The 15,820-nt window shown below is 39.8% G+C and overlaps 1 protein-coding gene across 2 annotated transcripts in view; it reads right to left on the reverse strand.

Annotated features, from left to right (window-relative positions):
• The window catches only part of Ubr1 (ubiquitin protein ligase E3 component n-recognin 1), a 123,580-nt gene that overhangs the window by 77,975 nt on the left and 29,785 nt on the right, over positions 1 to 15,820 (reverse strand). For both annotated transcript variants that reach the window (XM_029469902.1, XM_021184371.2), the window contains exons 6-14: positions 14,568 to 14,706; positions 13,420 to 13,482; positions 13,072 to 13,195; positions 12,633 to 12,740; positions 11,440 to 11,528; positions 9,259 to 9,357; positions 7,756 to 7,913; positions 1,707 to 1,806; positions 842 to 970 (exon numbers count right to left, since the gene is read on the reverse strand). In XM_029469902.1, the coding sequence (XP_029325762.1) occupies positions 842 to 970; positions 1,707 to 1,806; positions 7,756 to 7,913; positions 9,259 to 9,357; positions 11,440 to 11,528; positions 12,633 to 12,740; positions 13,072 to 13,195; positions 13,420 to 13,482; positions 14,568 to 14,706 (1,009 nt within the window). The remainder of the gene's footprint in view (positions 1 to 841; positions 971 to 1,706; positions 1,807 to 7,755; positions 7,914 to 9,258; positions 9,358 to 11,439; positions 11,529 to 12,632; positions 12,741 to 13,071; positions 13,196 to 13,419; positions 13,483 to 14,567; positions 14,707 to 15,820) is intronic.

Here is a 15,820-nt window from a genome sequence, read left to right on the forward strand (position 1 = left end):
GAAAGCCCTTGCCCTAGGAGTGAAAAGTTCTCACACCTGGCTTCTATGACTATAGCTGACCTTAGATAGAGCTGACTTTGTCTCAATTATTTTATTGCCCAGTTCCTTCCGATCTTTGCGTTTTCATTCCTCTGTTCTGTGTAAGAATCATTAAGCATCTGGTTACCTCATTTGTACCTTGCGGGTATGTCACCCAACTTCTTTATTGTCTTCTGTATAAAAAGTCTGAAGCTCGAATTGTAAAATTACATTCAGATTCTACACACGAACTCTCCTGTGTGTGTGTTTGTCACTTGCTCATCCACGCTTTGCTCACCCGCGTCGAGAGACCCCGTTCCTCGCAGACACAGGGACCCAGAGGGTCTGCGGCAGCACTCTTAGACACTGAACCATCTTTCCAGTAGTCCCAAGACACATTTTTTTAAAAATTACTTTTTATTTTATGTGTATGGCTGTTTTGCCTGCATGTATATCTGTGTATCATGTATGTACACTGCCTATGGAGGCCAGAAGAGGGTGTCAGAGTCCTTGGAACTTGAGTTACAGATAGTTGTGAGCCACTGTGTATGCTGGGAATTGAACCCAGGTCCTCTGCAAAGGCATCAAGTACTCTTAAGAGCTGAGCCATTTCTCCAACCCCCAAGGCAGAGTCTGAGACACATTTTCTAATCAAATATAAAAGAATGAATTTTCCTTTTATACTTAATAATAGAATTTTAAGTAACTAAGAGAGTCCCATTATAAACTTTTATATCAAGAAAACTGTAGCATAAACTATGCCAGTAGTAACTATCAGAGCACTTACAAAAGCCCACATCCTGCTACCAAATCGTTAACTTACATCACAAGCACACCACTCTTGGAACATGAGCAAAATATTCTTTAGTTGCATCTGTATAGCGATGGCAGCCTCCCAGTCAGGGTCCACTTCAATGTGTTGTCCAACTTGTCTTCTGATTTCTTCCATTCCCTGCAAGGAAAGGCGAGTTAATCCACGGCCTTTCCTGCTGTTCCTCTATAGCAGAATATAAAAATGCCAGCATTTATAGTCATAAATGCATAGTAGTTTAATATGGTGACTATATGGGTTACATGTATTACATTGTAATTACATGTTATTACAATACAGAATACATGAGTTAGAGCACTAGCTTTCCAAAGTGCACAGTTCAGGGGTATCTGGCTATATATACCAGCAGTCATTCTCTCATGTGGAAAACAAGAATCATAACAGAAAATAAACCTATAAGCTAAGGATATTTATGAAGTCTTACTATGTGTAAGCATTCAACAAGCATTAACAATAACACCACTGACTACACATACACACACACACACGACAAGTAGTGTTTATATCTTATTTCTACTACATTACAGAAGTTTTCTTCTATGAAAACCATAATTTATGTCTTTTTAAAGTAGACTTTTAAGAAGAGAACAGACTGCTCTTCTAGAAGTCCCAAGTTTGATTCCTAGCACTCACATGGTGGCTCACAACAACCTGAAATTCAAGTTCTAGGAGATTCAACACTCTCTTCTGGCACACAGGACACCAGGCACACACATGGTGCATAGACATATTCAGTGAAGATAACCATACAAGTAAAATAAGAATAAATCTCAAAATAAAATAAAATGGGAGGAAAAAGGAGATGGATTTTTTTAAAACTAATTTATTTTATTGGTACACCAAAGAATTATCATACCTGCATACAGGTAAGAATCTTCAGAAAAGACCGGAAACCTTCCAGGAACTGTGCTCTTAATCGTTCTGTCCATATGACAGGCTTGCTAATCAGGATATACCTATCATTTCAATAGAAAAAGACATAGTTCACTTCTTTATTCTGAGATGATCTTAAGGTTCTCAGGGATACAGACAATATTGGCTCATCAAAATTGTGAGTTCTAATTTCTTACAGTAATTAGAACCTCTGGGCAGAACTAGAGTTATTTATTTGGTTTTTTAAAATATAAAAGTGGCAAGATGAGGGAATCATGACAAGACCACTATCAAGGCTAAGCCTGGCTTTCTAAATTCTGCTTCAGATTAATGGAGTAACCTAGAGTAGCACTGTGCAGGCTGCCATAGGGCAACACCTGTAGATAAATGTAGTCTAAGACTTCCTCAGACTTGTCATAACCATTACCCAAAGGCCAAGGCAAATCCTTTCAGGCACAGGGAATTTCAAGCTGACCTCCTACCTCCAGGACTTCAGAACCTAAAACCTGAAAGAAGGCTGTAGACCCATGGGTCACCATGCCTTGCACATTAGGATGTACAAATTTGGAGAGATGTACAGGCTTGTGCTAACCTACAATTCACCAAATCAGTATTTCTTTTGGCTAAAAATTGCTTTCAATGGGAACAAAGCTAATCATGGACTAAGCCCTCATTAAAAACCATTTACACTTACTGAAGAAAAATGCATTCCTGTTATAAATGTGTGTTGTACAAGAGGGATTGGGAATGTAAATATGAATAAGATCTACTCCATCTTTGAAATTCAAAGAATACTGGGAAAACATAGTGAACACTATAACCCAGTGTTAACCACACACAAACAAACAAGCAAAAACAGGTACCAAAGGAAGAACTATAGAACACAGAAGACCATATAGTAAATTGTCTGAAAAAAAGTCTGAATTGGAAAAACAATGCAGATTATGGTTTGATTTCTCCTATTTTTTAGATAGCCATCAATGTGGTAACTATACATTAAAAAATAAAAATATAATTATGAGCTAGGTCTGTTAGTGTATCCCTTTAGTCCCAGCACATGGGAGGTAGAGGCAGGTGGATCTCTATGAGTTCAAAGCCAGCCTGGTTTACATAGCAAGGTCCAGAATATCCAGGACTACATAGAGGGACCTTGTCTCGATGATTGATGATGATGATGATGACGACGATCGTGTAAGAAGGCTCAGCAGGTAAGGGCGCTTGCCAATAAGCCAGATGACCTGAGTTCAATGTTGAAGACCAACACGGTGGAAGAACTAATGACTCCTATAAGTTGTCCTCTACCTTCACATACCACATATGCTGAGTCATGCTCTCTGTCTCATGTGCTCTCTCTCTCTCTCTCTGTCTCTCTCTCTCTCTCTCTCTCTCTCACACACACACACACACTCACACTCGCACACCAAAATAACAAAAACAAAAAAACAAATAAATGTAATAAAAATACAATCAGCAGGACCTTATCAAATAGTTGAAATGTGCTAGTTATTATTTCTTAAAGACAAAACAAAAACCAAAAAAAACCAAACCAACATTCATTAAAGGTTAAAAAAAAAAAAAAAAAAAAAGTCACGCAAGTCATGAGAACTATCACGTAAAATGTAGTCCAGAAAACAGCACCAACTTTGTAGAAACACTCTTGCACTCTAGTCAGGTAAACTGAGTAAGAATCTTCATTTCAACAACTCTTTGGATAATCTGAAATGTTCTGACTGACACAGGTTACATTTACATTTCTAGTTCATTCCCGAGTGCTGATCTAACAAATAAAGATGCAAGGGGCAAGAGAAGGAAATGGAAAAGAAAGGGGTCTACAGCAAGACAGGTAGCAAAAATAACAATGAAAGGAAAGGATGAGGTGACTTGTTTTGATCTGCTACACTTTCCAGAAATGGGACACAGAAACCACTTAAAATAATAAAAGGAACATTCCTTAATAGAATCAAAGTTTAAATAAAAAATTTTCGACTTTCTATTTCTTTTTGTTGTTGTTTTTGTTGTTTTTGTTTTTCGAGACAGGGTTTCTCTGTATAGCCTTGGCTGTCCTGGAACTCACTCTGTAGACCAGACTGGCCTCAAACTCAGAGGTTTCCGCCTGCCTCTGCCTCCCAAGTGCTGGGATTAAAGGCCTGCGCCACCACGCCCGGCAACTTTCTATTTCTGTATAAATTAGAAATTAGGAAGCCACATACCCCATCAGATACCTTCCAGACTTGAGTGACAAAATCAAACTGGGGTTTGTTCTTTAGAACAAAACAGGTGTTAGTCCCTCCCTGTGAGACCTTACTGGGTGCACTGTGGTTGGGGGACTATGCTCACTTTATGACATACAAATGATTCTCCAGGTTCAGCAGAAAAGAACATTAATTCAGAAAAGACTTTGCAGTTATGATTGCTGTCTGCTTCTTCATGTCAAATAACAATTGAATTGTTTTTTTTTCTAAATGGACAAGGGAAGGTAGAACCAAATAAGGAAAGCCACAAAAGGGACAAGATTTCAAGAAGTTTGCTAATGCTCAGAAAAGACTACTCAGAACTGGGATTCACTCTTAGAGAGCTAAACTTCCTTTAGGCAATGTCAACCGAGTAACACACACACACACACACACACACACACACACACACACACACACATATACACACACACCAAGGGGTTTGCTTTATATTTAGGTGTAGTCAGGTGAGTACAGTAAGTGGCTGGACTGCAGACCTAAAAGAACTTATAGATACGTCAGTATTTGTAGCAATTACTGATTTAAAAGCAGCTTTTGTGGAAAACTGAATTAACACATATATAGAGAATAAGGCATAACTGCAGAATGTATATTAAGAAGCAGAAAACAGGGCTTCGTGACTATTTCTTAACTCCATTTCTGAGTACTGTTTTGGTTTCATTGTTGTTTTCTATGTCCTCTGTGGGGATACACGATGTCCTAAAAGGACTACGAGCAGTACAGATAAATAACAGTCAGGCTGAATCTCCAGGTCCACCACGCAGGAGCTCTGTAACCTACAAGCCATGATTACCTACTTTATAAGAATGCTGCAATATTCAAATAAAGTTAATATAAGCCAGGTTCTTTACCACGTGAGAACTACTAACACATTTCACAGCGCCCGTTTGAGAGTGACCTGTGTTTGCTGAGCAAGTTATTTAAGCTGTGTTAGTTTTGTCTAAAATAACTCAGTTATGAGACTATGGCAGTGACTACATTTTACCCTGCAAAGTAGACCAAGGCTCATCAATGAATCAACACAGACATTTCAAATACAGCCACTAGGAAGTTCTATTCTGAACAATGTGACTTACACACAGTTTGACAAAGGAACAGATCCGAATGGCAGTGCTGATCACTACGCCATGCTGATCACTACTGGGCTTACCCACCTTCAGTATTTATATTAGAGGTGTGATTTCCTAAATTTAACAATTTAGTAAACTCTAAAGAAAAAAAAATTGTAGACACAATGACATTTTGAAATAAAAGATTTTGAGATAATCTTGAAAATCAAGAATTGGTAATATCAAGAATCTACTGTAGTTTCCAGAAATCTGTTCATTTATTTTTCCCAGGGCTGAGAATCAAACCCAGGGCTTTGGGTATTTTAGGCAAACACTCAACTACTGAATCTACTTAACTACTAAATTCCTAACCCCACTTTTTAAACAGACTAAAGTATTTTTAAGTTGGACTAGAAGCCTATTTCTTTACTGTTGCAGGATATTTGATCATGTGAACTCTAAGACTGTTTACTAGAAAAACCTGTTTTTAGTTGTGGTGTGGCTCAACCTTAGCACACACCTTTAATCCAAGAGCTTCCTCTTTGAATGTTGTACACAGGACTAAAAAGTCAACCATAGGTCAAGAGGTGGAGCAAACAACCAGATGACAGGAAGTGAACATAGGATTATTAAGAAAAAAACCATAGAAAGTAAGGGGAAGTCAAAAGGACCGATAGAGAGATGCACAGGAAATAGAAGGGAGGGTAGTTCAGTTTGAAGGAATTTTTTAGAGATGGCCTGAGAGGAGATATTAGCTCTGGTATATCAGCTGAGGAGGAAGGTGAGCTGGGTGCTTTCTCTGCCTTTCTGAGCTAGCAGGCTTTTACCCCAGATTTTGACTCCTGAGTTTTCATTGGTAAAACCGAGAGATTGAGAATGTTTTTAAAAAGCCAACCAACAATGTTTACCTTCCTTATTATGCACAGGCATGAGAAGTAGGTAAAACTTGTTTCCAGTCATATGTGACTGGGAGCTTTAAAAAAATTGTGTGTGTGTGGCTGTGGAGGCCATGGAGCTGGAGTTCCGGTTGCATGATGTGTGGGTGCTGGGAACCAAACTTGGGTTCCTTGCAAGAGAAACAAATGCCCTCAACTGCTGAGCCATTTCTCCAGCCCCATCTTGGGGCTTTTTTAAAAACAGCAAACTAAGTACATATTTTATTCTAATATATGCTAAACGAAGTTCTTTGATGTCCATGATTTATTAAATAGTTGATCTATCAGAATTTTTATAACATTCATCATTTCTAAAGTAAATGGAAATTTATTTTAATGATCAGAACAGTTCTATTATGTGATTCTAATTTTAGTTTAAGATTTTTTAAAATTATTTTTCAATGTGTATTGAGTGAGTGTACATGTGTTTGCACACATGTCTGCAACTGCCTGTAAAGACCAGAGAGACGGTGAGATCCCTGGAGCTGGAATCCAGAGAGACAGTGAGATCCCCTGGAGCTGGAATCCAGAGAGACAGTGAGATCCCCTGGAGCTGGAATCCGGAGAAACAGTGAGATCCCTTAGAGCTGGAATCCAGAGAGACAGTGAGATCCCCTGGAGCTGGAATCCAGAGAGACAGTGAGATCCCCTGGAGCTGGAATCCGGAGAGACAGTGAGATCCCCTGGAGCTGGAATCCGGAGAGACAGTGAGATCCCCTGGAGCTGGAATCCAGAGAGACAGTGAGATCCCCTGGAGCTGGAATCCAGAGAGACAGTGAGATCCCCTGGAGCTGGAGTTAAAGATGGTTTTGAGTCACCTGCTGTAGGAACTGAACCCAGATCTTCTGCAAGATTAGTATGTGCCCGTAAACACTGAATGATCTCTCTAGCCTGCAAATTTTAGTTTGTTTTATTGAATGTATGACTGCTCTGTCTGCATGTACACTTGCATGCCAGAAGAGGGCATCACATCCTTTTATAGATGGTCGTAAGCTACCATACCATTGCTGGGAATTCAGCTCAGGACCTCTGAAAGAGCAGTCAATGTTCTTGACCACTAAGCCATCCCAGCAGCCCCAAATTTTAGATTAAAACAAAATTCACAGTCATCTTCAGGGAGAAAATTTTAATTAAGGGAACTCTGATGAGTATCAAAAGGCTGGTATATAGGTGAAAAGGAAAGTAAAAAGAAAAATAAACAGATTATTAGACACTGAGAGTATATGAGAGGGACAAAGCCATGAAGTGTGTAAGTGAAGGGCAAGTGCAAAGTGTGGAAGTTACAGTGTGGAGCTGCACGGCGGCCCACATGCAGTGACGGGCCTGTCCTCAGTCCTCAGCGCCATCTTTATGCCATTGGGTTATACTCAGTAAGACTTTGCTGAAGACATTTACAGAAGTCTTGTGTTACTCATGGGAGACTGATTCCATTCCCTAGATACTTAAAACAATAAAGTATTTGCAAATAACCCATATACATCACAGGCAATTTAATATCTATACAAAGCAAATGTTCTATAGACAGCTGTTAGACTAGAGTGTTTTGAAATAAATCAAGGAAAAAAACTGCACAAGTTCAGTACAGAACCGATCATCTTTTATTACTTCTGAGTTGTAGGCTGATTCCCCGGATGCAGAGCCAACTGCACTAGCATATGGCAATTACAATTGCTTGTGCCTGCCATCAGGGTAAAGAGAATCCTAGTCAAGCAAGAGGATCAAATGTCTACTTAGACGACAGAGCAAGTAAGCACACTGTTTAGCAGTGCCATCACCTTTGAACTTCAACCACTTACTTTAGGTCACATATGACTGCGTAGACTCTTCCCAGTTTGTCCTGGCTATAACCCTGGAAGTTGAATTTATTGTTCCTGTCCAAGTATTCAGGTAAAACTTCTAGCAGTGTTTCAGTAATGACAGAAATAACATTCTGCTCTTCAATAAGATGCCGGGCCTGTAGAATATTTCAAGAATATTGTCTTAGCATTATCTCACCATAGTATGGACTTAATTTATTCACTCACTTGGTTGACCAGCATTTCATATTATTTTTATAATAGCATCTCACTATGCACCTAGATTGGCTTCAAACTTAAAAATTTTCCTATCTTGGTAAAATGTTTGTTTTGGAGGCAGGGTCTCTCTATTTTAGTCCTAAATATCCTGAAACTTGCTACATAGGCCAGGCTGGCTTCAACTCACAAAGATTCTCTTGCTTCCTCTTTCCTCCCAAGTGCTACCATTAAAGGAATGCACCACCATGCCTGACTAGAAATAGTGTTTAGCAAATGCATATTTATTATTTAGAGGCTGGGTCTCCACAGCCTTGGCTGGCCTGGAGCTCACTATGTAAACCAGGCTGACTTTGAACTCATAATAATCTGTCTGCCTCTACATCCTGAATGTTAGAACTAAAGGTGTGTGCCACCATGCTCAGCCGAATAAATGTTTATTGAACAATAAAATAAGTCCCTGGTCTTTAAAGAATAACAATACCTTCAGAAGTTAATTTCTAGGATTTGGGTTTTCTCTTTATTTTCGGTGCTGAAGATTGAACCCTAAGCCTTGTAGATGCTTAGCAAGTGTTATACTATTGAGCTACACTCCTAGTGCAAAAAATTAGTTTCTAGAAGTAAAATTCCCTTTTCCTCAGTAACTAGGAAATACCTATGTCAACTATGCCAAATCTATTACCCAGATTATTTAAGCAACTATTTATCATCTGTAACCATACCACGAGCAATGAAGAACACAGATTACTTTCACAACTTCTTTCATATTGCTATCTATCTGCTCTTTCTCCTTCACCCCAATTCAATTCTCTTCCCTAGCCTTTTCTTTGGCCCTTTGAAATGGGGAAATAGGAACAGTTAACCAGACTTTCAAGAAGAAACAGAAAAATAAACAGCATAAAAAGGAAGCAGTCCTTTTTCCTCCCAGGCCGATACAGCCCCATTTCACAGAAGGGCCTGCTGGGCACACTCTCCCTTTCTCAGTTTTTACCTTACTGTATTTATCTAACAACAACTATAACTAAAGAGCAAAAGAAAGGCAAAAATTAAAAATGCAAGGTATTGATATTGAAAAGACAACACTCCAGAGAGTAAGAAACCAAAGGTGGGACTCTCTGGACAGCGGGCGTTTCCAGTTATGTTCTCCCTGGGTACCACTAGAGTTACTACCCAGGTAGATACCACTAAAGTATTAAAATTTCCAAATGAAAGTGGTCCAACTTTGTGATTACCACGTGATTTTAATTTGACCCCACCAAGTTTCCCTGAGCGCATCTGAGTACATACCAAGGTCGGGACGGTGAGCATCTGCACGGACAGGGCGGTTATGGAGATGCTTCTCTCGTGGTCGTCGCTGATGTACTCTTTCTGCAGTTGTTTATAATACTGAAAGACGCAAGGAGCACCCTTTGCAAATCACTACTAAAACCTTTCAACTCCAAACTTCAGAAACAGCCTCCAGAACGACACAGCTCATAAGATGACAAGTTAATAGACTTCTGGTATCGTTATCACAGTTGACAAAAACACCATCAAGAGCAAGAAACAGAAGACTAGCACATGAATTCAACGACTTGATCTAGCAGACACAGACAGACTATTAACTTTAAATTCAAAAGACATAGCTGAAAATCATGGCAGAGTACAATAGTGTAGCTTACCCATTCTCAAAGAACAAACAAATAAACAAAAATACCCCTCAGGCAATGTTTTACAGTTTCTAATCTAACAGCACAGAGCTGGATATATTTAAAGTATTTAGCAACTTATATGAACCAGAAGATGAATCATAGTCAGTCAACAATTAAGCAGAGTGGGCTTAATAGCTTTTTGTCCATAGTGGTACACACCAGCCCTCCTGTATTAGATCAAAGTCAAACACCACATTTACCAAGTAATAAGCTTTATTTAAACAGAGTTATAAACAATTTGCCTATTTAATCTCTTTCTACAGAATCCTAGCATTTAAGAGATGACCATGGTATACAAAAACTATATCTCATCTAAGTAAGATCAGCTTTTGTGTAATGGATAAAATTTCTCTTCAGATCACATATTCTTCTATCTAGGCCCAATAATCTTACGTCTAAAATGTTTTAGAAAGTGTTTACATCTTCAGCTGCCATCACCTCCAAGGAACAAGACATAAATATATTTTCTTAATTCCTGTTATTATTTTATGTGTATGGGTGCCTTGCCTGTGTGTGTCTGTGTACCCTTTGAGTGTGAAGTGCTTGTGGAGGCCAGAAGAAAACCTTGGATCCTCTAGAACTGGAGTGAGCTAACATTTTGGTGCTAGGAATTAAACCTAGGTCCTCAGGAAGAACAAGTGCCCTTAAGCCATCTCTCTGGCCTCTAAATGTTAGTTTTTAACAATGTGCTCAGAGAATCCAAAGAAAGCATCTAATCCCCATGCCATGGGTCTTTACCCACAACAATTGCTATGTCCTCTCTGCTTCCAACTCTAGCTTTGGTTCTGTCTCTATCCTGTCCTATGCCTCTTAGAACCATCTAAAAATTAAAATCAGAAGGAGTTCCTGGCACGGTAGTGCACACCTTTAATCTCAGTACTCGAAAGGCAGAGGCAAGTAGATCACTGTGTGCTTAAGGCTAGCTAGGATGACATAGAGAGATCTTGTCTCAGAAGGGTAAGGAGAGCTGGAGAGATGACTTGGTGGCTAAGAGCACTGGCTGCTTGTTCAGAGGACTCAGGTTCCATTCCCAGAGGCCACAAGGTGGCTTAAAACCCCCTCTAACCCCAGGTCCAAGAGATTTGACACCCTCTTTCTTCTGTCAGGCACAAACATGGCTCACAAACATACAGGTGGATGAAATACTCATATACACAAAATGAAAGTAAATAAATCTTCAAAAAAATCAAAAGGAGTCAATAAATGATATATCTTTGAATAAGGCAAAGCAGTAATCTCAAAGTCCCTGTTCTGTGTGACCTCACAATCGTACTCGGACAATAAGTAAAAAGACATATTAGTGTACAGCATAAAACAGATCAATAAAGCAACATAGAAGAGTTTTATTTTTACTTTTGTGATTTTAATCTCAGCTAAATATACCGGTCCCCTAATTTCTGCCCCTGCTACCTGTGTATCTGCCCTCTTCTCTGCTATTCCCTCCATGCAGACAATTCTATTCTTGCAGTAATTTTACTAGCAGGCAAATAAATGATCAAAAAGGATAAGTGGGGAAAAGAAAGACAAGAAGAGTGACTGTCTGGATGACTGTAATAACCTGCCTTTGCTTGGCCGTTGGAAACAGGCTGTTTTCCAACTATCTTCTCTCTAAAATTCCAATCCAACAACTACCACTTGTGAAAATACTTATTGTCGTGTAAAATAATACATTTTTAATGAAGAAATTAATAACAATTTAAAATGAGCTTCATACATATCTCTCTGCTTCTATAACTTCATTTGTAAAAATTATGTTACAGTTATAAACAGCAATTACCTTCACAAATTCCATAGCAAAGAGTTTTTTGTATTCCATCTCCATAAAAAAACTACTAAAGATCAATTCATGAAGGATCTTACGGGCACCTGTAGATCATTAGGAAGCAGAGAGTGAGGGCATCACTAAGACAGAGACATTCCAGGCATTAGAACTAACAGAGCAGAGGTGTTTTGTCTTGCTTTGTCTTTTAATTACCATGCTAACAGCTTCAAAGATGCAGTATAGTCAATATCATGAATTAAACACACAGAGACTACCAACTCTTCCATCTTTTGCACCTCTCCCATCACTCACCTTACTGCCGATCCCTCCAAACCTGTGTTTCCATCAGATTTTTAAATTTTATTTTACTTTTAATTATGTGCAGGTGTGTGTGTGGTGTGTGTGTGTGTGTGTGTGTGTGTGTGTGAGTCAGCCAGTATTTGCGCATTAGTGCAGATGTTCACAGAAGCTAGAAAAGGAGGTCAGATCTCCTGAAGCTGGAGCTACAGACTGCTGTGAGCCCCCTAATTTGGTACTGGGAACTGAATTTGGGATCTCTGCGAGAGCAGTGCTCCTTCTGAACCTCTAAGCCACTTCTCCAGCCCAGCTCCGTTTTATCTTTTTCTACCATTTTACACTAAGTCTGTCCTTTCCTCTTCCATACCTTTCCAACTCTCTCATCTTTTACTTTCTATGTCTCACTTAGATTGCTATAGTAGTGAAAACATTGCTTTAATAAAAGTATTGTTATATAAACCTGATTAAACACTTTTCTTTTCTTTTTTTGGTTTTTTGTTTTGTTGTTTTGTTGTTTTTTTTTTTTTTTTTTTTTTTTGGTTTTTCGAGACAGGGTTTCTCTGTGTAGCCCTGGCTGTCCTGGAACTCACTCTGTAGACCAGGCTAGCTTCGAACTCAGAAATCAACCTGCCTCTGCCTCCCGAGTGCTGGGATTAAAAGTGTACACCACCACCACCCAGCTGATTAAACACTTTTCAATTAGCTCTTTCTAAATGAAAGGCACTATTGTTAAAAGACAGTATTCCTGGATTTTTAACCAGAAAAATTAAATTAGTTAACCTTGCCTTCACAAATAACACAAATCAAGGTCCTGTTCAATAACTGATTTCACACGAGACAGACCTCGGTCCTATGGTGAAGCTATAACCTTCCCCTGACCCTGATCATAGCATAAATAAAGGTCTACTTACCTTTATAAAGTTTTGCATCCCAAAGCATTAGTCTGCTTATAAGACAGGGATTTTCAGAGCCAGGTTCTTCTACGAGGCAGGCCTGGCAAAATATCTGTCTAAAGTCACCTACAAACAAAGGAAGTCAAACAAAGTCAAATGGTTTTTCTTCATATGATGTTTCTCCTAAAGGTGTTTCTATAATATGTAAAAATATTAAAATTAACCTTGCTATGTTTGATACCAAGAATAATTATATCATCAAAGACTCAAGAGCCAATAAAACATGTTATTTGATATGCATTTAAAAACAAATTTAAGGTATGATACACTTGAAATGTAATGCTGATGAAATCAATCAAAATAAATACGTGACTGAGAAGTAAGAAATTTCAATGATAAACATTTTTATAAAACACAATAGTTACTTAGAAATCAGGTAAAAAGGATGTATGCTTACTTGAATAGCTCATAATTTTGTTCATCCAGGAGCCAAGGCGCAGAGCAAATTTCTGGTGAGCCATAACCACGGAGTGCAGCACTTCCACATGGAGGGGGTGCTGAGAGACGTTCTCTGAGTGACTCTACAAATGACAGGAGGAGTGAGGACAGGCTCTGAACTGGGCTTTAGTGACCCACACTTCATAAAGGAAGCCACAGAGCCTTCAACTGCCCAGCGCCAGACATGTTTTTACTCATGACACCAAACATGGCAACAATAACATCACTTGGCTTTTCTACTTAGGCTCCTAGAAATACCTCTGTGTCTCCTCCTGAACCTCCCTTTGTGGCTAAGTCAGAAAGTTACCTTTATGTCCTCCTTTGCCTCCTGGCAAGTGGCATACACACCTGCTTTGACAGCCCGGCGACCCTAATTGTAAGGGAAATGAGAATGAGGTAGTGGATGGTAATCACAATCAACGAGTAACACACAACCCACAGACTTGATGAACTGTCGATCACGGCGATTACGGCTAAAATAAAGTCCAGGTACAACACCGTAAGAATGTGAGTCCAGCAACCCGGAGGCAGGAAGATCACAAGCTGAAAGGCAGCCCAGGCTACAGGAGACTGTGTCTAAAAAGGGCTAAACCAACTGAACCTGCTGCTGCACTCCTTTAATCCAGCACCGAGGGGGCAGAGGCAAGAAGATCCTTAGGATTTTGAGGCTAGCCTGATCTACATAGTGAACTCCAAGACAGTCAAAGCAGTCTCAGAACAACAACAACAAAAACGGGGTTGAGGATGACACGGGGCAGCTAAACCAATATGGCTGACACACCCCACATAATCCTAGAACTCAGCAAACGGAGATAGGAGGATCCGGAGTTCAGGATCAGCCTCAGCTACACAAGTTTAAGTACCCTGTCTCAAAACAGACACCTCCAAGAGCTACGGATGTAGTTCAGTGGAAAAGTATTTATCCAGAATGGACAAAATCCCAGACAAAAAATTTAAGTTTTTGACAATTTCATGTATATACTAAACTTGGTCATTTCAACCCCCATTATCATTTCTTATCCCGCCCTCTCTCATGCTAAAACCCTCTTCCAAACAAATCCTCTCGTATGTTTGTGTCTTTTTATTTAGTAAGTTGCTGAGTTTAATTATAGCTGCTTGAGTGATTAAGGGTAAGGAGTTATTTACTGGAGTATGAACAATGTCTTAGTGACAATATCACTGAAGAAAACCCCCAGCAACCACTAACTGCTGCCAGTCCCCAGGGAGAAATGGAGCCTCACAGGCTCCCTTCCCCGATCCATGCTGCTACACTGACATATCTAAATATCTAATCCTGCTTAGGTAATCACAGTTGCTGTGAGTTCAAGAGTGCAACAGTTACTGCATGCCCAGAGAAGTTAAGTCTATAATGAACCATCTTTCTAAAAAGCAGTTAACCCCTGAATGCCAGAGTGGGTGTAAGGCAGCAGCAGAAGCCGCAGGGTGGTCACGAACCTCTTTGTCGATGGCAGTCGTGTGCAGCTGTGCCTCTGCAAGCTCACAATCTAGAGCTCTCTGCAGACTGTAGATCACATGATCATACGAATGGTGTTCATCGTTGAAAAGGACACAATAGTATCGTTCATTGTTCTCCCTATTTAAAAAAGGATAGATATTCAAATAATAAAGCAAGTGAAAAAGTCATATATTCTAAAGCAGCACAAGCAGTTTCTATCTGTAGGGAAATAACATTGTGATATTGATCCGGGACATGATTGTAAGTTGAACCCCATCAGGGAACGCTAGCACAGATACTTGGGAGGCTGAGACATGGATTATTTGCACCCACAAGCTTGAGTCAAGATTGGATAACACTGTGTTTGTTTCCAGAAAACAAAACAAAATCATTAAGGATTCTCTCCTCAGATGGTCTCCTCTGCTTTTTCTCCACTCTCCTCTTCCCGGCAGGCTGCCTCACACCTCAGACAATTGGAGAGACACACATTCAGGCTTGGAGCCTTCAGGCAGGCAATGATAGGCAATCAGATTTTATTTTTGTATCTGTCTTCTATTTAAGTGATACTGGACCTGACGATCTAAGCTGGAGAGATGGCTAAGGGCAAATTCTGCTCTTGTAGGGACCCAAGTTAAGTTCCTAGTACCTACATGAACAACCTAAGATCACTGTGAAACGCTCAGGCAAGCACATGGTGCACATGAACGCACACAGGCATATGCCTACATAAAAGTGAATCTTTAAGCAATATTGATGTTACAGTTTTGAGGCAGAGGTGCTTTTGCTTTTGTTTTCAAAGTATAAAGTGCCAACACTCCCACTTTGTCTATAGGGTCTCAGGTAAGCCACTGCCCTTCTTAGATTTGCTACCTTTGTCTACCTTTACAAAGAGAATATCTACATTCCAGAGTTATATGAGGATCTCAGGCAATATATGAAAACAGCTTGTAGATTATGTACCATTAGCTTTAAATCTTCTATAATATGCCTTTCAAAAGCCCTATTAATCTGTCCATGGTGGTACATGACTCTAATCCCAGCACTCAGGAGCAGAGGTGGGTATCTGTGAGTTCAAGAACAGTCAGTTTACAAAGTGAGTGCCAGGACAGCAAAGGTTGTTACATAAAGAAACTCTGCCTGGAGCCGGGGGTGGTGGCGCACGCCTTTAATCCCAGCACTTGGGAGGCAGAGGCAGGCGGATTTCTGAATTCGAGGCCAGCCTGGTCTACAAAGTGAGTTCCAGGACAGCCAG

The sequence above is a fragment of the Mus caroli genome, chromosome 2 (genome assembly GCF_900094665.2).
Source record: "Mus caroli chromosome 2, CAROLI_EIJ_v1.1, whole genome shotgun sequence".
Lineage (NCBI taxonomy): Eukaryota > Metazoa > Chordata > Mammalia > Rodentia > Muridae > Mus > Mus caroli.